This window comes from Pleurodeles waltl, chromosome 6 (genome assembly GCF_031143425.1).
Source record: "Pleurodeles waltl isolate 20211129_DDA chromosome 6, aPleWal1.hap1.20221129, whole genome shotgun sequence".
Taxonomy (NCBI): domain Eukaryota; kingdom Metazoa; phylum Chordata; class Amphibia; order Caudata; family Salamandridae; genus Pleurodeles; species Pleurodeles waltl.
Genome location: NC_090445.1, coordinates 1,369,546,462 through 1,369,567,478, shown reverse-complemented (window position 1 = coordinate 1,369,567,478; position 21,017 = coordinate 1,369,546,462). Strand labels below are relative to the sequence as shown.

Sequence of the window (21,017 nt, the reverse complement as noted above, 5' to 3'; positions counted from 1 at the left end):
TGAGGAAGGATAGTAGCAGTGTTACCTAAGGGACCTCAGGGGTAGCAACTACTATCCCTCATGCATGCCCATGCCTGGAGAGAGGGAGAAAGAGTAGGAAAAGAAGAACAAGCATTGGCAAAGTCAACAAATCTTGTCTATGTGATTGTGTTTTAGCTATGTTGTACACCAGTGTGGCTGCTGTTCAGCATGGCTAAAAGTTAGTGCCATGGGGGCAGGGGGTGGGTGTAGATTGGAGTGGGGTAGATTTGAGTGGGGCAGACTGGGAAAGAGTGGACTAGGGTAGATTGGGGTGGAGCAGGGTAGATTGGCATAGAGTGGTGTGGGATAGAGTGGGGTAGAATGCTGTAGGGTGGATTGGGGTAGATTGAAGTGCAAGAATTGGGTAGATTTGCATGGTAGATTGGAATGGGGTAGATTGGGGTGGGGTGGGCTAGACTGGGATAGAGTGGGGTACTTTGGGGTGGAGTGGGATACACTAATGTGAAGTGGGATAGATTGGACTCGGGTAGAGTGGAGTGAGGTAGATTGGGTGGACTGGAGTGGGTAGATTGACGTGGGCTAGACTGGGGTAGAATAGAGTAGAGTCCAGTGGAGTGAAGTTAGATTGGACTGGAGTTGAGATTGGAGTGCAGTGAGACAGATTGGGGATGAGTGGAGAGTACTGGGGTAGATAAGGGTGGAGTGGGGTAGATTTGAATGAAGGGGCAGATTGGAGTGGGATAGTCTGAAGAGAGATGACTGGAGTGAGGTAGTTTGGAGAGGAGTGGGGTAGTTAAGAGTGGAGTAGATTGGGCTGGGGTAGAGTGGACTGAGATAGATTGCAGTGGGTAGGCTGGAGTGGGGTGAAGTGGGGTAGAATGAGGTACTGTAAATTTGAGTGGATTTCATAGGAGTTGGGTAGGTTGCTGTGGGGTAAATTGGGGTGGGATAGATTGGGGTGGAGTAAGCTGGGTTAGACTGGAGTGGAGTGGGGTAGGTTTGAGTGGAGTGTGGTACACTGGAGTGGGGTAGATTGGAGTGAAGTGGAGTGGGTTAGATTTGGGTAGAGTGGAGTGTGGTAGTGTGGAGTGGTTAGACTAGGAGAATGGGATAAATTGGACTGGAGTGGGGTAGATTAGGGTAGGATGGAGTTGGGTAAATTGGGGTGGGATAGACTGAATTGAGGTGGAGTAGATTGGGGTGGAGTGGGCTAGCTTGGAGAGGAGTGGGGTAGATTTGAGTGGGGTAAATTGGAGTGGGGTCGATCAGGATAGGGTGGAGTGAGCTATATTGAGGTAGACTGGAGCAGAGTGGAGACAATTTGAAAGATGGGAGTGCAGAGGTTTGGGTTGGACTGGATTGGAGTAGAGTGGGATAGACTGGAGTGGGGTAGACTGGAGCGGAGAGTAGTAAATTGGAGTGGATTTTGATAGATTAGGGTGGAGAGGGGTAGATTAGGGTGCAATCCAGCTGGTTAGATTGGAGTGAAATGGGGTAGAATGGCGTGGGGTAGGGTAGATTGGAGTGTAATAGATAGGAATGGAATCATTTTGGAGTTGGGTAGAATGGGTTAGATTGGAGTGGAGTGGGGTAGATTGGGGTGGAGTAGTATGGAGTGGGGCGGACTGGATGGGGTAAATTGGAGTTGGGTAGTTTGGGATGGAGTGGGGTAGGGTACATTGGAGTGGGGTGGATTGGGTGGAGTGGGTTAGATTGGACTGGAGTGTGGTAGATTGGTACAGCGGAATGGAGTGAGGTAGATTGGGTTGGAGTGGAGTCTGGTAGACTGGAGTGGGCTAGATTAGGGAGGGGTACAGTGTTGTACATTTGATGGATTAGAGTAGGGTAAATTGGAATAGAGTGGGGTAGATTGGAATGGGGTAGACTGGAGTGGGGTAGATTGTAGCAGGTTGATTTGGAGTGGTGTAGATTGGAGTGGAGTAGATAGGGTTAGATTGGGGTGAGGTAGATTGGGGAGTGGTAGATTGGAGTAGGGTAGACTAGGGTAGAGTGGGGAAGGGTAGATTGAAGTGGGGTGGATTGGGGTGGAGTGTTTTAGATTGGAGTGGGGTAGATTTGAAAGCAGTGTGGTAGGCTGGAGTGAGGTAGACTGCAGGGAAATGGGAGTGGTGTCGATTTTGGTAGAGTGGAGTGTGGAAGATTGGAGTGGGTTAGAGTGGAGTGGGGTAGATTGGAGTGATGTAGATTGTAGCGGAGTGGGCTAGATTGGAGCGGAGTAGGGTAAAATAGAGTGGAAAAGACTTATGTAGATTGCAATGGTGTTTGGAGTGGTGTTTGGTAAATTGGAGTGGGGTGGAATGGTGTAAATTGGATTAGGGTAGATTGGAGTTGCTTGGGATAGGTTGGAGCGGAGTTCATTGAATTGGGCTACATTGGAGTGGGGTGGATTGGGGTAGGTAGATTGAAGCAGAGTGAGGTAGACTGGCATAGATAAGAGCAGAGTGGGATAGATTTGAGTGGAGTGCAGTAGATTGGAGTGGGGTGGATTGGGTTAGACTGAGCGTAGTGGAGTAGTGTGGAGTATGCATGGAGTGGTGGCGCACTGCCATTACAGGAACACATTTCAATTGAAATGGCCATTTCCTTTGTATTGAAATATGTCAGAGTGTTGATGTGTTTTGATCGTATTCAAATATTTGTTTCCACTACACTTTGAATTACAAAGAAAATGTGCCTCATTTCTACCAATTCTGATATATTCTGGAACATCCGCACAGTTCTTCCATTTTATTTTGTTGTGTGCTAGAAAAAAGAACATCACTTCTCGTTTTACATGGGTACTCAGCAGGATTGTCACATACATTCTCTCACTTTGAAGCCAGAGAAAGAAAAATAAACACAAAGCTTCCTGGATCAGAAAGCCTGACATTAGATCTGTGCCTTTGAGTGCACAGCAAATCTGGCAAGATAAGAACAAGATGTAAAGGCCTCTGAACAGAAAGCGAGTTAGTGGAAGAATTCAGTAAACACAGTTAAGGCAGCGGGAGGGGCAAACTGAACCTGGAGAGCCTAAAGCAAATAAAGCCAGCAAATAGAAAGCCAGAAACTGTGAGTAAACAAACCACAAAGCCAATGGTGAACAACGAGCGGAATCCATTCCTAAGTTAACTTTCTGAGAGTCCCCAAGATGTTTTTAGCACATGATGCGACCTACAAATTAGACTAAAAGTAGGAAGGACAGAAGCCAGGAAATATGGCCTTAGGGTTGGAGAATGGCAATACTAAGAGAGGCAATGTATGTGAAAGACAGTGATAACAGTGAGTAAGGCAGCAGAGACAGAGGACAATAATGGGATGTAAAAAAAATAAAAGAGGATAGGGCAGGAGAAATACAAGGAGACAATGCATTGACCAAGGACTTAATGCTGCAGATGGAAGAAATTAAACAAATGGGAATAAAGGAATACACCAGGAGGAAGAAAAATAAGAAATTAAGTTATGAGAAAGGCAGAAAGATTAAGAGTTTGTGTACACTACATGTCTCCTGCTCCACTTAAGAGCACCAAACAGAGAAACAAAAACAAGATATTAGGAATTTCAAAATCCAAGGGAGTTGGAGCCCAGGCTCAGCAAACTAGATCTGGCATTCTTTGATCGCTCACATGTTGATTATGGCCTTAGCTGAAAGCTGGTTTCAAAAGTTTGATTTTTAGGAGTTTCCTGAACCCAAAGAAATCTCTTCCAAGCATAAACAAGTCTGAGGTTTTTCCTAACTTCGAACATTGGACTCGAAAGGATCTTACACCATGGTGATGCTGTTTGACCTAGAAAGCTGATGAGGATCACAGGTTTTTGTCAGGGTCTTTGTCATATTTAAGTTTTAAAAGGTTGCAGGATTCTTGGCCCAGTATTTTGTTTTGCACAAATAAATTAACAATGAAGAAGGGAGTGACAGTAGCTTCCGGGAAGAAGAGGAAAATACATGATAAATTATAGGGCATAAAAAATATGAGAGGAGGAAGTAGGAGTAATAGTGAGAAAAGAATTGAATATGACTAAAGAAAATAAGAAGAGACAATGTAAAAATTCTGCGACTGAAAAAATGTGGAGCAGAGGAATTGTGAAATGCTTAAGTAAGAGGCATGGATTTTCCTAATGGCTTTCACAAGTCCCCATTACAAGTACTCCCAATATTTGGAGTGGTAAAACCGCCCCCTGTAAATACCAATATTGGGGGATCAATTATGTACTGGGTTCGATATTATTTCCCCATACCAAGTTCTGCACCTCATAACGGGGATAACGGTAATACTCTGGATTTCCTCAATTCTGAGCTACAAAATTAGGAATTTATGCAGGGGAGGCTCCTCTGCAGAGGCAAGGGGGTGTCGCTCCCTTGACTAAGCCAGCAGATGAACAATAAAACAATAGCTTGCTATTGTTTTATTTTTCAACTTTTTTCATCTGCTTAGTCAGCCAGCAGCGTGTAGAGGGAGGGGTGAGCTGGGCCATGAAAGGCAGGAGGCGGGAGACTGCACTAAGTGTTCATGTGTGTTTGGCCGGCTGTCTGAGGCCGGCCAAACACACATGCACACTTAGGTTTCTCCAACCCGGCTGTCAACACAGACCGCAGGCTTGTGTCTGAGCAGCAGTCCGAGCTGCCCAGACCACTCCTGACACTGCTTTCATGCTTTATTTAACATAAAGGCAGCACCGGGATTGCTGGGGAGCCTGTAAAAGGAGGCTGGAGGCGGCAGGAGACGGACGGCGCAATGGAAACGGTAAGTGTTTTTTTTTTTTTTTTTTATGTTTTTTCCCCCAACTTCTCCTGTGGGCTGACCCCCTCTTTACAAAACCAGCAGCTGCCGCTGAGTTTATGATGTGTCCATTGCACAAATTCCACTATGTTGTATGTGGCAAACTTTTTGTAAGGAAAATTGCGTGTTATTGTTACACTACTTGCAATCTCAATTTTGGGGCAAACTGGGTATTAGCAGCCTTGTGAGAATGAGTGAGTGTAGCAGTATTATTTCACCCTTGATGCAGATACTCCATTGAGGCCTAAGAAGGCACTGGATGCAGCACGGTTTAGCATTAAAATTTATACACAGAGCTCACCAACATTTCACCTGACCACATGGAGGTGGCAGGGTGTACATAAAAGGACACAACAAAGGACCAAGCGAACAAACACGACACCAAGGAACAAGGAGATGTGCATGCATGTTCCTAGCACCCAACGTCTAAAACTAACCAAACTACATGTCCTACCATGCATTGCAAGGTTTAAACTGGTGGTATTGATTCAACCAGTTATGTGGTGGCGTGGCTCCCTGAGACCGTCCAGAAACTAATGGAAATAGCAAAAACGAAGTAGGCCATGTGTCCTATGGGAAGGAGGGTCCAATTTTCGAGGCATTATGGAAAATTAATGAAAGGTAGATGGATGATGAAAGGATGAGCAGGCAGAAGGATGGATGGATAGATGGATGAGTGTGCGGAGGGATGGACAGACTTAAAATACCTTCAGGAAATCCCTCTTAGTCCTGCAGTAGCTCTCCTTTAGCCTATTTCGATCTGGAGAAAGCTGAGAAGCCAAACAAGGCAGAAGAAGCAGAGGGCAACAGGGAAGGAGACAAGCAGAAAAATAGCATTAACACAGACAACACTCACCAAAGCAGGAACATGCAGAGCCCAAGCCAAAGCAGACCAAATTAGATCTTCAGCCTCTGGAGAAAAGACAGTGCCAGCATCACTTCCTCATTCAACAAAAAACTCTCCCTTTACTAATTTCTTATGCTATCCAGGTCACCCTTCTGAAAAAAGCGGTTTATTCTATGGTGTGATTGCGAGACCTCACTATGTAATGAGCTCACTAAACTGTCTTTGGTCCTGTCAGGATTGATGTAAAACCTTACCTCAACCATGGGTAGCTTCAGCTTTGAGCAGTCAGGTTTTTAACAAAGGAACAAGTGCAAAGCATTTAGGAGTACCAAAACAACTGAACAAGAAAGAAATACGACAAAAAAGAAATCTAACAGCAATTTATTACAATAGATCTTATTTTTATGAATTTTTAGACATCAAAATGAACAAAATCCACCAGAGGGCTTCAGTGAAATACATTATAAAGCAAATCGTAAATCATTGCTTTTCACTTAAAACACAACCAAGAACTTGCAACTACTGCGGTTAGTGATTACTTTGAAAACTTTTTATAAAGTTGTGTTCAGGTACTACAGCTCACTTTGGACGACCAGATCGGGCAGGGAGCAAGTCACAGAGGCCACTAAGACTTAGCCTGACAGTTACCTTCAAGTCAACTCAGCCTCCTCTAGAGTTTCAGGCTCCATGGGCGAATCACCATAGGAAACAATAGAGTGATCCTGATACAAGGAATAATGGATGCTAAAGATGTTAAGGTTGCTGATTCATTCAATGGGGGTATTCATGAGGCCACCCCTTAGTCAACAAACATTGTGGGGCTGACTTTGGCCACAGAGTTCAGCGTCCCTAAAAGTCCAGGTAAAGTTCAGCCAAAACCAGTTGCCACTGTCTTATTGGTCTCCAGTTACATGGCAATCAGTGGTTCCCATCTACTGCAGCTAGTCCGTCTCTGGCAACCAAACTGTGCTCCAGAGACTCACCAGGCCCAGCAGACTCAGGGGTAACTTCTGAGTGTTGGTTCTAGGTCTCCTGGGCTGCCCTTTGGTGGTCAGCAGCGATCAAGTGATTGTAACTACCAACTCGCACCAGGCAGCTTTTATATCTTTTGTGGCACTGAAGCTGTATCAGGAAGGCAACCAACTGACTGTTACAGTTCACCTCTTCTGTTTGGGGCTCAGGGACAACTTTCCTCAAGCAGGTCACCACTGTCCTCGCTTTGCTAGCCCAGGAGCAGCAGGTGCAACTCAATCTTTAGTGCAGCGTCTCTTTGCCAGTTCCAGGTAACAGCAGGGCAGTCCTTCTTCGGTCCTCCCTCCAGTGCGGACATGATCTGAGGACCATGTGCCTCGGTTCCACTTTTATTCCCATAATTTGTCCACAGGAAGTGGTGACTATTAGGCAATGCCCTGGTTACTCACCATCAGATGACAACTTCCTCCAAAGTGTGGCATCTACCTATCCCATGGTGGGACATTCTGCCCACTCCTAAAATGGCATAACCCCTCTCTTGGTGTGTGGAGCTTGGTAGCCCACCCTAGAGGTGTGGCTACCTGAGGGCTACACGGCCACGGAAAAACGATTTGGAAATGAATTACCTTTCTCTGTCCCCAAAGCCAACCTGTTAACCAGAACAAAAGAGTAGCTCCTCTTGTGTGTGTCCACCATTTGCCTTTCAAAGGCAGTTTCTCCTTTGAAGCTCATCTTTTGGGATCACACCCTATGTGATTTCCTGCCAGGGGGAGGTAACACCTCTTCCAACGGAAGGCCTCTATTGCGCCCTTTCCTGGGAGTCATTCACACGTGTCCCGAGGAGGGCAGAAGGCTGCCTCCAGGCCAGCAACTGTAATCAGGCACTGGAAAATTTGGACTCAGAGTGCAACTTTCAAAAGTTGTCTTTTCCTCAAAAGTTACATTAAATCTGACTTGGGCATCAAGTCGGGTTCAATTCAATATTCTTTTGATACCTAGGGATACCAACTTTAGTGGTCTCAATTACATAATTGCACAGTGGAGTCGTCATCTTGTAACCCTGTACATACCAATGGGGCTACTAGCCTTTATACAGTTAAAATGACAATTTGGGTTTTTTACTGTTACAAGATACGAAAACATATGTCCTACTTTTTAACATATGGCACCCTGCATTAGGGCTCAATGGGCCTACCTTAGGGGGGGGTTATGTATATATTATACAGGATGGCCTTGTTTTGCCATCAGTTTAAATTGCAAAGTCCAGTTAGCAGTTTAAAACTGCATTTCCAGTCTGCAGTGGCAGGCCTGGAGGCATGCTTTTATTATAGCACACTCATGGTGGCACAGTAAGTGCTGTTGTCCATGAGGGACATTCTAACTTACTGGCCTCGAGTAACCCTGCACTACATATTAGGTATGTATCGTAAGTTAACTTATACTAACTGGGTATAAGTAAACGAAACATGCTTTTAGGGGGCTCAGAGCTCTGGCACTCAGGTCTGGTTAGCAGGCCTCAGTTGCACTCATTACACCAGTACGTGATAGTCATAAAGTAGGGCACAAAGTGGGGATTAACCTGAAAAAAGCTTCTCCCTCCTAACACTATTTCACCATTTTGTAATCTGCATTCTAGGATAGGAGTTACTGCATTAGCATTGACTCTCAGTCTCAACATGCACTCTGCTACAAGGTAGTTTTCCAGATACAAACATGGTGATTAGGATTGATTTTGCTGAGATGGGGGTCATTAACGTAATTAGCATACATATGAATTCCTAATGGTAAACCTAAAACTGTAAATCAATTCCATTAAGCCCAGTGCTATGTCAAGATCCACCAGCGAACTGCGCAGTTTAGTCATAGGTCTCACCTTCAAAATGGTCCAATCAGGAGACACACACAACGTACACAAGAGTCAGCAGGTGAACTTAATCTCTGCTCTCAGCTTCTCTCTTACATTTTGAGAATCTCTTTTTCCTTATAGATGGGTGGAACTGCTGATGTTTAGTCACCTTTAGGATTGTGACAAGCCTCCCTGAACTAGAGCCACCCCTTGCCTCTTATTGGTGAGCTATCTCCTTCATCCTGAAAATCAACACACATGTCCAAAAGGTAAATAACTGACTGAAAATCATCCTGAAAATTGATACAGATCAGCAAATTTCTTATACTACCCCCTAAATCTCAGTTTTGATATCTGGGGTATTTGTGTAGATCTGAACTCAAAAGATTGAAGCCCTTAAAAGAGAGTTCCATAAAAGCACTTGCATACACAGCTAAATAATCTTTATCATTTTACAGTGTTTTACTACAATGAACCACACTGTTTACAGCATCAGGGCTCTGTGTGTCTATGCAAACCCTATACACAAGACATTTAGGGGCTTATTATGAGTTCGGCAGTCGGAAAAGTCCGACCACCAAACTCCCGATAAGGAGACAGACCGCCACAGTGCTGGCAGTCTCCCCACTGGCCCCATTACATGTTTTCTATGGGGCCGATAGCAGAAACCAAGGATTCCACTGGTCAGCCCAGTGTAAAACGTGTGGCTGCAGGGGGCTCGACTCCACATGGAGCCGAGTCCAATGTCGTCACACAGGGGGCCTCCCTAGCATCCACGCTGAATGCCCACTGTCTGCTCTGTCTGGCTAAATTGCATAATGTGAAACCAGAAAACCTAGTACTAATCCTGGCTTCTTCCAAATCATGTGATCCTAGGCAAACATTTTATTTTACAAAGACTCCTTTTACTTCGTTATCACATATGAGAGCAACTTCCAATGCACGAGTTCAGGAAGTAAACTGTACAAACATAACCTGAAGAATTAAGATGAAAAGCTTCTGAAGTAAAAGAAATATCTTTTTTTAATTTTGCAGAGACTATAATATTTGTACATGATATTTGTTGCATGATGGATGTGCAAACTATTTTAGGGCTCTGCTCTCTTAGAGCCCAGCCAGACCCTATGCTCAGCTCTGGTCTGACTCTCCCTGTTAATTTTTTGGCTTGCCCGCTTCTAGAGCATGGTGACAACACTGATCCTCAGCTGTAAAGCTGAGGGAAGTTTGAAAAAACACTATGCAGGGTTTGCAAGTTTATCAGCACAAGTCAAGCAGAGAACTCCCATAACCGAGAACTACCAAAAAGCAGACCTATGCTTCCTCCTAAACATTTTATAAGGAAAAGTGAACCATACACTAATTGACACACTAAAATATTTCAGAGCAGCTAATCAATCAGAACTCCTCAGAAAAGACAGTGTTCCTCTTTCTCCTATGTATTAGTTATTCGTTTAATTCGTTTTTGAAAAAATACTATCATATAGACTTCTCTAATACAATGCTTTTGGAACAAAAAGTGCTCATTTTAAACTGCATCCCCACTAATCAAAGAACTGATTATGTCCAGCATTGATGATGGGTATCTAGTTTGAACATCCATTTGAATAATTATATCTTAGGTCAGCCAGGATTAGTGACAAGAGGCAGAGCAGGACTTTTATTAAATACATAAATGTATATATGATCTTGTTTATTTCATTAAAATTCAAAAAATTGTATATTCCCTGTTTTTTGTTAATTGTAAATGTTGACGAAAAGGTATGAGATAGTCCTACTGCTCTAATACCATTTCAGATATAGGAATATCAATGACTTGTAGGGATAAGGGGACATTAATGTCCTAAAGATGGTCACTCCAAGTCTCCTTTGAAAGTAGAATCTGATCAGCTAGACTTTCAAGACCTCTGTCTACAAAGCCTCTGCCAAGACCCAATGAATGGCATTTTACAGGTTGACATTTAGAAATATTTGTTACTAAAAGCTTGCACCAATCAGTGCACTCCAGACTACTGGTAATTGTAAAATTGTGAAAGTCTATCTACTAAAAACTGAGTGCCAAGCTTCTCGCTGACTTGTCTTCCTTCCTTTTCACAAGTGCATTGCTACTCACTTGCTAGTCACCCTATGTTCTACCCTGCTTGATCCTCCTTACCATATGTACTATTATGTCTTTTTGATGACAATTCCAACTTATGTTTGTTTTATTGTTTAGTACCTTGCTTATCTGACTAATATATTTCTAACTAAAATGCCAGACTTGTCAGAACTGTTTGATACTTTCTACAAATATTTATTGCCTTCCAATCCAGACTCTTTCCAAACCAACAGTGACCAAATACGATTCTATGTGTATTCATTTTGTTTAGGTTTTATACTGAATGGTGATATTATCCTCTGCAATTGCAATGTAATGTGAATAGTGTAGCCCTCTGATGCACTTACATCTTTTAAGCTATAAAGCACTGCAAAATTGCAGGCCTATTATTCTCTTTACTGTTACACATGTTGTAAATATCTGTTGCTGCTATAAGTGCATACCTTGTTTGTATAGCTTCTGAAACCTGTCTCAATTTGAATTTGTGCTTTGTACGATGATACATAAACAAACAAAAAACATTGTCAGGGGAGCTAGAACAAGGATGTGTGTCTTTGTTACTCAAGACTTAGATTTAGCTTAAATACGTTTGCATCGTCGTGCTGCTTTGAATACAACACCTGCCTCAGCAGGGCCTCCAACTTTACCTTAGGCTGGAAAGCCACCCGGACTTTGGCTGGTTCTGCTTCGGGCTTGAGCTCACCACCAGAGTCCTCACTGTAGCTCTCAAATTCACTGGAGCTCCAGCCCAAATCTTCATGGTCTGGTGGATCTCCGTCGCGATGAACATTCTCATAAATCATGCCACCTGCCATACCTGTAAAAGATGGTGAAATGATATTGGCATCTATGAACTGAAACAATGTTAGATCTTTGATCTCACTGGAAGAAACGAGTCAAATTCCTTTAGGCAAGATGAAAGAACTATTACTAGTTCCTCTGTGGAGTGAATCGACTTCTGACGTATTGAGTTTACATGGGGGACATGCCCACTATATTTCTGCAGGAGTTCCAGATGTTTGGACACTGATTGCTTCGTGAATGTACAAAATGTTGAACTTCTTAGTGGGGTGAAGAAGGATGCATTCCAAATTTCATTTCAAAATATGTCTCCTTATATTTTGTGAGAAAGAAAACTGGAATGTTTTTGAATCTTCTGGAGGTAAGAGAAGTGATGTAGCCCCCAAAAACGTTTCACGATATGTCTGTGTATCTGTGAGATGTGAAAAGCTTGAGGTCTTTAGTGGGAAATGAAAGATATTGGAGGGAGGGGTTTAGGTAAGTCCCAAATTTTTGTTGGGACGAATACCAGTAGGAAAATGATCATCTTCATATAACTTGATTTTATGAAACTCATAGCCCCTTTAAAAGTCTGCCCGTGCATTATAGTGATGAATGATGCCCCTCCTGAGCGCAAGGGACTTTCCACACAGATATCATTTTTAAAATAGGTATGGTGTCCCAGATGGGTGGACATGCTACCATTTCCCGATAATTATCTCACCATTTACATTGGATTTGTGGTGCTATTGGTGGGTGGATGCATCCTATTACACTCATGCATCACCCACCAACCAAGCTAAGGAACTAGTAAGTCTCACATCACTATCATCTATCAAGGTTTGGAAAAAGTTATGGGCTTAAATGTGTTCAGAGCAGGACGACAAAGTTATTCCCATGCTGTGTTATAATTTGTGCATGCCAAAACAGAGTTTGCTAATAGAAAACCAGAAAACAACAGAAGATCAGCCAATATGACAAAAGTCTCCTCGACATTAATGTATTGTATTAGCACTCGCGTTCATCCCTATATAGTAAGACAATTATGTCAGGAGAGGGTATGTGTGCACACAATTGCTGAAAGTTAAATATGAAGAAAATGTTTTTTTTTTTTTCAAGTTTAGTTTTATTTCAAAAACATTTTGAACACCAATGGCATTAGATCATGCTGTGTAGGAAAGTGCCCTTGTTGGCATGGTTACCCCACACCTTTTGCCTGATATTGATGCCAACTTTGACTGAGAGTGTGCTGGGATCCTGCTAACTAGGCCCCAGCACCAGTGTTCCTTCCTTAAATCTGTACCTTTGTTTACACTATTGGCACACCCCTGGCATGTAAGTCCCTTGTAAAAGGTTCCAATGGTAACAAGGGACCTGTGGCCAGGGAAGGTCCCCAAGGGCTGCAGCATGTATTATGTCACACTGGGGGACCCCTCGCCAAGCACATCCATACTGCCTTTGCAGCTTGTGTGTGCTGATGGGGAGAAAAAGGCAGTCAACATGGCACCCCACACAGGGTGCCAGGCCCACAAACCACTACCTGTGGCATAGGTAAGTCACCCCTCTAGCAGGCCTTACAGCCTTATGGCAGGGTGCACTATACCACAGGTGAGGACATAGCTGCATGAGCAATATTCCCCTGCAGTGTCTAGGTCCATTCTTACACATTGTAAGTGCAGTTTAGCCATATTAAGTATTTGGTCTGCGAGTTTATCATTACCAACTCCACAGCTCCAAAATGGCTTCACTGCATACTGGGAAGTTTGGCATCAAAATTCTCAGCACAATAAACCCACACTGATGCCAATGTTGGATTTATAGAACAATGCACCCAGAGGGCATCTTAGAGATGCCCCCTGTTTTTTACCCAATCCATTAGTGCAGGACTGTGCCAGCCTGCCACTAAGAAACGAGTTTCTGAACACATGGGGTGAGAGCTTTTGTGCTCTCGGTGGCCAGAAACAAAGCCTGCACTGGTGCATCATATCTCCCCACTGCAGGAACTGTAACACCTGGCGGTGAGCCTTAAAGGATCAAGGCTCTTGATACAGTGCCCCAGGGCACTCCAGCTAGTGGAGATGCCTGCTCCCTGGACAAAGCCCCACTTTTGGTGACAAGTCTGGCGTGAAAATTAGGGAAAGCGGGGAGGAGTGACCACCGCAGCTGGGACCACCCCTAAGGTGTCCAGAGCTGAGGTGACCCCCTCCTTGCAAAATCCTCCATCTTAGTTTGAGGGGCAGGGAGCAATGGAGTTAGGTGTGTGTCCCCCTCCCCAAAGGGAGTGGACACAGGAAGGGTGTAGCCACCCTCAGGGACAGTAGCCATTGGCTACTGCCCTCTGATTCCTGTAATGCCCCTAAATCCAGGATTTAAGGGCTCCCCTGAACCCAAGACATCAGTCCTGGTGACCTCAGAGGAAGAGGGAAGGAAGAAGGACTGTTAAGCTGAAACCCCAGCAGAGAAGAAAGAAGATGAAAACTGACTTGGCCCCAGCCCTACCAGCCTGTCTTCTGCTTTAAAAGCCCTGCAAAAGAAGGTGATGCGTCCTGTGGGTCCAGCTGCCAAGCTTCCAGAGGACTGCCTGCACCACAGAGGAACAAGAACTCCCATGTACAGCAGCCCTGTCCAAGAAGAAGGTAGCGTAACTAGTTAGCATAGGGGAGCCCGGCTCATTATCAGAATTACTGAAGCAATAAAAGTGATACAGTACAGTTTATAACAACTTGAATTAATCTTGTACCAAGAATTTATATGAGAAATAATGAAACATATTCAAAACGTGAAACACAGCCTGTTTATTTTAGAAACATATTGCACCTAAATGTTTTCACCAGAAGAACACATGCATTTAGAAATGCTGCAGGTTGTGCCTTTTCCCACACTCACCCAAAAACCCAAGCAGTGGCACACACATCTGGTTTTGGAGAGAGGGTTTGCTCAGGAAGCAAATTAATGCACCTGTTACATTTGATCACTTGCACTGGTTTCTAAATTCTGTTAGCGTACTTGAACCTTAATGTATTAAAATGATTTATATTTTTGCCTTGGTCCTATCACTCATTGCTGTCGACAATATACCAATAATTACCCAATAAGCCACAGCCAGCCTTGTGCAAGGGTGTTCACTACCATTCAATGCATCCACACATTAGGTCAAGAATTACCATCATAATACAAGGTTGAGCACTGTAGCAGCTCTGGGAGCGACTGTGTCATGGATGACAAAGTTTCAAGAATTCCCACCACTGTTCAATGAATGGCCACAGTAATGCCAGAATTACCACAATATTACCAGACTCACCACTGTGCCTTAGCTGCCCACAATAAATCAGGAATTACCACCATTGTAATAGGATACAAACAATATGCTAAGGCAAGCAGCACTGTGCCATAGTTCTGCATAATATGTCATGATTGATAGTTATTATGTCAGGAATAGAATTATATCAGAGATAGGCACCACCATACCACTGATGCCCACAATATTCCAAAAAGTACCACTATAATATGAGCAGCAGCAAAATTCCAGAGGCCGACACTGTGATAACGGTATGTGGTGCTTTTGTGGTAGTCACATTGATCCTTTCATTCCCTGACCCACTTTGCAGGATTGGTCACCGCAACAGGTGCTAGGCAGAATAGAAAATGGAACATGAGGAGCAAGGGTGAGGGTCGGCACCTCCTAGAAAATACAAGCATTTGCAATGCAATAGGTATTGCGTTTACTTGAGTTGGAGCTATTGGTGTTGTAAATGCATTTCTGGACTTTTTTTGCCACATTAATTGGTTAACCCTGCTGCATATTTTGGTACTCTCTGCCACATAATTCCAGTGGCCCTGCATCTAACTAAAGGGCTAGTAGGCCTACTGGAATTTGTTTTTTAAACAGGCCCTTAAAACACAAACTACTCCCAAGTGCAAAACATATTTACTTGGCAGTTGGTACAGGCGACCTTGCCCGTGGGCAATGAATAAATAATTGTACTCCAAGAATGCATGCTTACTGGATCGCTGTCCCTTTATTGCTGTGTGAGGAGTCGAACAAAATGCCCATGATTTTTCACATGCCTGAGGCGAGCCATCTCACATGATATTAATGATCCTCAGACATTCTTGAACTGAAATATTAGTTATAAAATAGTGACCATTGCACAGCATAATCAACTGTAAGTTTTCCTTTAAGTTATTTTTTTAAATACACGCACACACAGCTCAAGTTTCACAGACTCAAACGTGTGTAGTTCATCTAGTCAGGTTTCTGCTTTGTATTCAAAGCTTGTATCATGTTATACAAATAAAATTGCAAGTCCCAGAATGTAAAGCTGATACATAAACTAAATGAGCGAATCACGCATCTAACTAGAGAGCTGGACAACTTTACGAATATTACTCCAAGGCTGGATTCCAGCTTGTGTCACATAAAAAAATTAAAACTACAAGTCCCAGAACCAACATGTGTGCTGCAAAGAATGTGTGCTGAGCAGATCAGAGAGCATATAATGTAAAAACGTCAAACTAACTCTTGGAGATTAATGTTCTTTTTGAAGAGAGAACGCACTTTTGTCTAGTGGAAGTTTGGACTCATTATAAGGTAGCAAAGAGGGTTAATGTTCTTTCTGGAGCGAGAATGTACTTTTGTCTACTGGAAGCTTTGACTCATCATTATAAGGTAATGCACAGGGTTAATATGCCTGCTGAAAAGAACGTGTACTAAGCAGATCAGAGTGCATATACTGAAACAACGATACTGCCAATCGAGTTTGAGCTGTGAACGCCATGGCAGCCAAGAGAACGTACTTTTGTCTAGTGGAAGCTTGGAGTCATCATAAGGAAGCACACAGGGTTAATATGACTGCTGCAAATAACCTGTACTAAGCAGATCAGAGTGCATATCATGTAAAAATGATACCGCCAATTGAGTTTGCACTCTGAGTGCTGTGAGCGCCATGGCAGCCACGAAGCACAGACAAAAGAAAAAAGTAGTTCACCCTCGCTGAAGTATGTCAACAATTGTGCAATTATCCCTGTAACAAGGTCGGTGCCCAAGGCGGTAACCAAACTGCCCCAAGCTGGGAAAAACAAAGCATTTGCCAAGGACATCAAGTGATTTTTGAAACGCTAGTCCTCAAACAAATTAAAGTGTTGGACGTGAGGTGGGTGTGGTTAAAAGCCCACAAAACTTACAACAGATCAAAGCGCCTGCGCGCTCGACCTAAAAATTAGGAAAAAGCAGGGGTGTGGTGGGGTAAACTCCCTCGTCAAAAAAATGCAAAAGGGAGGTAAACTGCAAAGGTCTTAAAAAAAGAAAACATTTGAGTAGCAAACCAATATAATAACAAAACAAGGGTTCAATGTGCTCTTATTCAAATCCATAGGGAAGAAAGGGGTAGAGTGGCACAAAAAAAGATAAAGTAGAAAAAGGGAAACAAGCACATCAGGAACTCATCATGGGATTAGACACTAGTGCTATCCATGTGTCTGGAATAGCCCAGGATTAATTACCTAGAACCCAATATAACATGGATGTTCACATTTTGCCAATAAGGACTACCATTCTGCCAGGAGTTTCCTGAATGCTTAAACGTTGCCAATAAATTCCACTCTTAATTGCAGTCCAACTAGCTACCAAGGTTGGTAATGATGTTACAAATGCCCACAAATTGTAAAGAAATAGAATTACATGTGGTATGGGGCCAACATTTCATCAGTGGTGGCCATCATACCATGAATGACCACACGTTGACAGCAATTACCACCATTAGGTCACAGCCAGCAATTTACCAGGAGTGGGTATTGTGTCATGGTTCCCTACAAGTTAACAATAATTACCCCCACTGGTCCAGGGCCAGCATTTTCCCAGGGCTGGACTTCATGCCACTAATGATCACAAGTTGGCAAGTAATACGTCTACTAAGCAGAAGGCCAGTATTTTAGCAGGGGTTAGCAATGGACATTATGCTATTCATGGACTCAAGAGGCAAAGGATTATCACTAATATGTGAGGGCCAATATTTTTACGATGAAACGAGCAAGGATTCCCACAAGTTGTCAATGCATAGCATCATTATGCAAGGGCCTCCTTTTATCAGGTTTCAGCAATAGCCATCATGCAATGCATGCTCTCAAGTTGCCAAGGACAATCGCCACAATGTGAAGCCTATGACTTTAACAGGGGGACCAGCATATATTTCCACAATTTTCCAAGAAATACCAACATCATGTAATAGCGTGCACTTTACCAAGGTAGGACTCATGCCATGAATGATCTCAAGTTGCTAAAAAATTGCATCAATACACAAGGGTCAGCATGTCACAATTGCAATTGATAGCCATAAGTTGCCAAGAATTATCACCGTTTACCAAGATGGCTATAATGCCACAGAAGCCCTCAAGTTGCCAAGAAATAAAACTATTTTGCCCGGGTCAGCATTTTACCGAATTGGCAAAGTGCAAACCAGTCATTTATGCACACCACATACAAAAACACAGAAAGATGATGTACAAACAGACCCAAAATCACACATGATTATTTCACACTACGTTTACGTGTTAATAAATGTAAAACCTTCATTTTCTGCTTCATCACTAACATGTGAGCACATGTGAACCCACACCCTCTAACGAATGCGCATGACCACAAACAGCAATATTAGTTCTCATCTACTGTGGACAATACCGATACAAACAATGCTCTTGGGCAAGAGAATTAATTATTATTGGTTGGCTTTCTTGACAAATTAATTTGCATTCTGTTCATTCGATGGCTTCCCTTCCTTTTCTTGTGTTTTCCGTTCCCTGGAGCATAACATTGTTACCATCTCTAAACTAATGAACTTGTATTCTTCCACTTTTCGAATTCAGCAAACTACTTTAAAAAAAAAAAAAAAAAAAAAAAAAAAACTTTCAGCATTTCATGAAAATGCATGACTGTTCTTGCTCTGTTCCTGGTATGCTCCTTTCCTCCCACATTCTTGCTCCGTTCTCGTGCTACTTTTCCCCCTCCTTCCCATCTCCTTCATTGATTTCTCCGCCCCATGTCATTTCTTTAAATACATTTCTTTTTTCCTTACCATCCCGAAGTTCCTTTGTTGCTCGACTGACCCTATTCCCATTGCTCCACAGAGGATTTCACCACCTGCTTCTCTATGCTCCCCACCCCTCCTATCATGCCCATAACAAGTGTGTTTTTTTCATTTTTGGAGGGCCTGTCTGCAATTTACTGCTGAGTCTTTCCTTTTCACGTACACATTTTCGTGTACATTTAACTTTTTTCAAATTTACCTCTCCAAAAGCGTCTTCCGCAATCTTGCAAAGTACAAAATGGCAACCACATCATGCCGTATGCACGTGCATGCATGTTGATCTATGAGCACATACATTTCATCACACTTTTTTCTTTTTTTTTATGTCGATTTTATAAAGCATCTGCAAAACATATTTTATTTGATCTCTTTCACAATGCTGGACCCCCTGTACCAGACCCACCGTTGCAGTTACCAACTTGTATTGTGCCCGGAAATGCCTCACATGACCTGGGTGTGGGTCAGCTGGAAGTGCTTTGGCTAGACAGGAGAGCGGCACAATAGACCTACGGGTGTGTCAGCAAGCTCTAAATAGATGATGACTAGAGGCTGACACTGTTACATTGGGTAGCTAGAAGAGTGTGGTCAGACGGGTGCGATTGAGCAAGCAGATGATGTTTGTCAGCACTACGTTGATTCTTTTTAATTCCCGTGTTATAAGCCGTAGCAGAGGGTCTTTTCTTCGGCCGCAATGGGCAGCACACCAATGGTCTATCGTTTTCTCTGGAACATCGTATGATGGCATGCAGAAGGACTCATTTTCTGAGATTAGTAACACATGTTGCCACAAGGTGCCACAAGACTCTGACATTAATGCAAAGCCTAATAACCTTAATAAACGAACGCCAACAAATAACACAACTAATCCATTTAACCTTTAAACTATCCTTGTAATTCATCCTTCTCTGGGACTGAACAATATTTCAGGTTACATTTCTACATCGACGGAAGGAAGGTGCTGCACATCTCTACTGGGCCTGGCGTGGCCATACTCTGAATGGAAGATGATGTTCACAACATATATTATAAGGCACTACACATAGCACACAGTGTGCTATACATCTACATGAAGACACAAACGTTCTGTATGGAACATGGATCCACAAAGGGGGTTTACACACCTGTGTGAAGAGCACCACTCCAAATCAAGGCTACATGGAATATGCTGTTCACATACATATAGTAAGAGCCACAGGATACTATAAGCCTACATGAAAACATAATCCATGTGCTAAACACCTACAAGAAGTCACAAATGAGGCATACTATAGGAAAGCTCATTTATGTGTGAAGCTCACCCACAGACAGCTCTACAAGTCAGTACTGCATAGACTATGATTATCAAGGACACTTTGTATCAGTCTCAATATGATACAAATGATGCTATGCACCTACGTGTAGCAACAAAGAAGGTACGATACACCTACACAGATCCACACTCAAGGGACTATAGACCCTCAATATGCCCTTGTGTGTTAAGTTCAAAGAAGACAATGGTACAAGTTGATAATACCTGGAATATGAATTCTGTGAACATAAAGTAGAAGGCACTGTGAGACCCACAGGGCACTCTAAACCTAGATGGAGGCACAAACCATGACTATACACACTTATGAAGCCATTGGAGTGGCACTATACACCATCATGGAGTCCAGCATGACTAAACCTCATGTACCGCCGATGCTTCATGGAATGTGGTATTGAACAATGAAAGGCTGCACCTAGGAGATTTATAAATGATGCTGTCCACACTCGAAAATTAATAATGAACCCTCTCTTGGACAAGCAGTTCTCTCTGTAGCATAGATTCTCAATTCCTGTCAAAAATGGAGGTTGGGAGAGTATTTACTGTCTTCCTTGGTCAATGTCCACAGGTGGAAGTTGCCTTCACACCTAGGTTTGAAGGGAGGGTTGGGTGCAGGGTCTGTTCGGAAGCTCAAGGCCACAGGTTGCAAGCAGTGTGAGGGTGGCCAACTGTGCAGGGTAGAGCTCGGTGCGGAGGGGCAAGCACTGTGGCCAACACTGCTCTGCATGGCCAAAGGCCCTGCCTGGGTGGGTTGGCCACTTGCGAAGTGTTGCATGGCCTGTGGACAGTAGCTAAGACGCTGTGGGGCAGGTGCTGGCCACTCACGGAGAGTTGGGAGCAAAGCCCTGCGACCAACCACCACTGGGGTGGTTTGAACTAGAGTGGGGTAGGCTGGATGGATTGGACTGGAATGTGGTGGGCTGAACTGGAATGGGGTGGGGTGGATTGGATTGGGGTGGAGTGGACTGGAGTGGGGTGGACTGGAGTGGATTAGAGTGGGGTTGAGTGGAGTGGACTGAAATGGGGTGGAATGGATTGGGGTGGGGCGGACTGCAGGGGTGGATTGGAGTGGGGTGGATTGGAGTGGAGTAGATTGCACTGAGGTAAGGTGGATTGGATTGGCGTGGGGAGAATTGGATCAGATTGGGTTGGATCAGTTGGGGTGAAGTGAATTAGGGTGAAGTGGATTGGGGTGAATGGGGTGGATTGGATTGAGTGCAGTGAGGTGTATTGAGTTGGGTAGATTAGGGTGGGGTGGATTGGATTGAGTGTGGTGGATTAGGTTGGGGTGGGGTGGGGTGGGGTGGACTGGAGTGGGGTTGAGTGGAT

General features: G+C 43.6%; 1 protein-coding gene across 9 annotated transcripts in view; it reads right to left on the bottom strand.

Annotated features, from left to right (window-relative positions):
- Nucleotides 1-21,017, bottom strand: part of ARHGEF10L (Rho guanine nucleotide exchange factor 10 like) — a 552,090-nt gene that overhangs the window by 267,428 nt on the left and 263,645 nt on the right. For all 9 annotated transcript variants that reach the window (XM_069240675.1, XM_069240678.1, XM_069240680.1 and 6 more), the window contains one exon: nt 11,168-11,337. In XM_069240675.1, the coding sequence (XP_069096776.1) occupies nt 11,168-11,337 (170 nt within the window). The remainder of the gene's footprint in view (nt 1-11,167; nt 11,338-21,017) is intronic.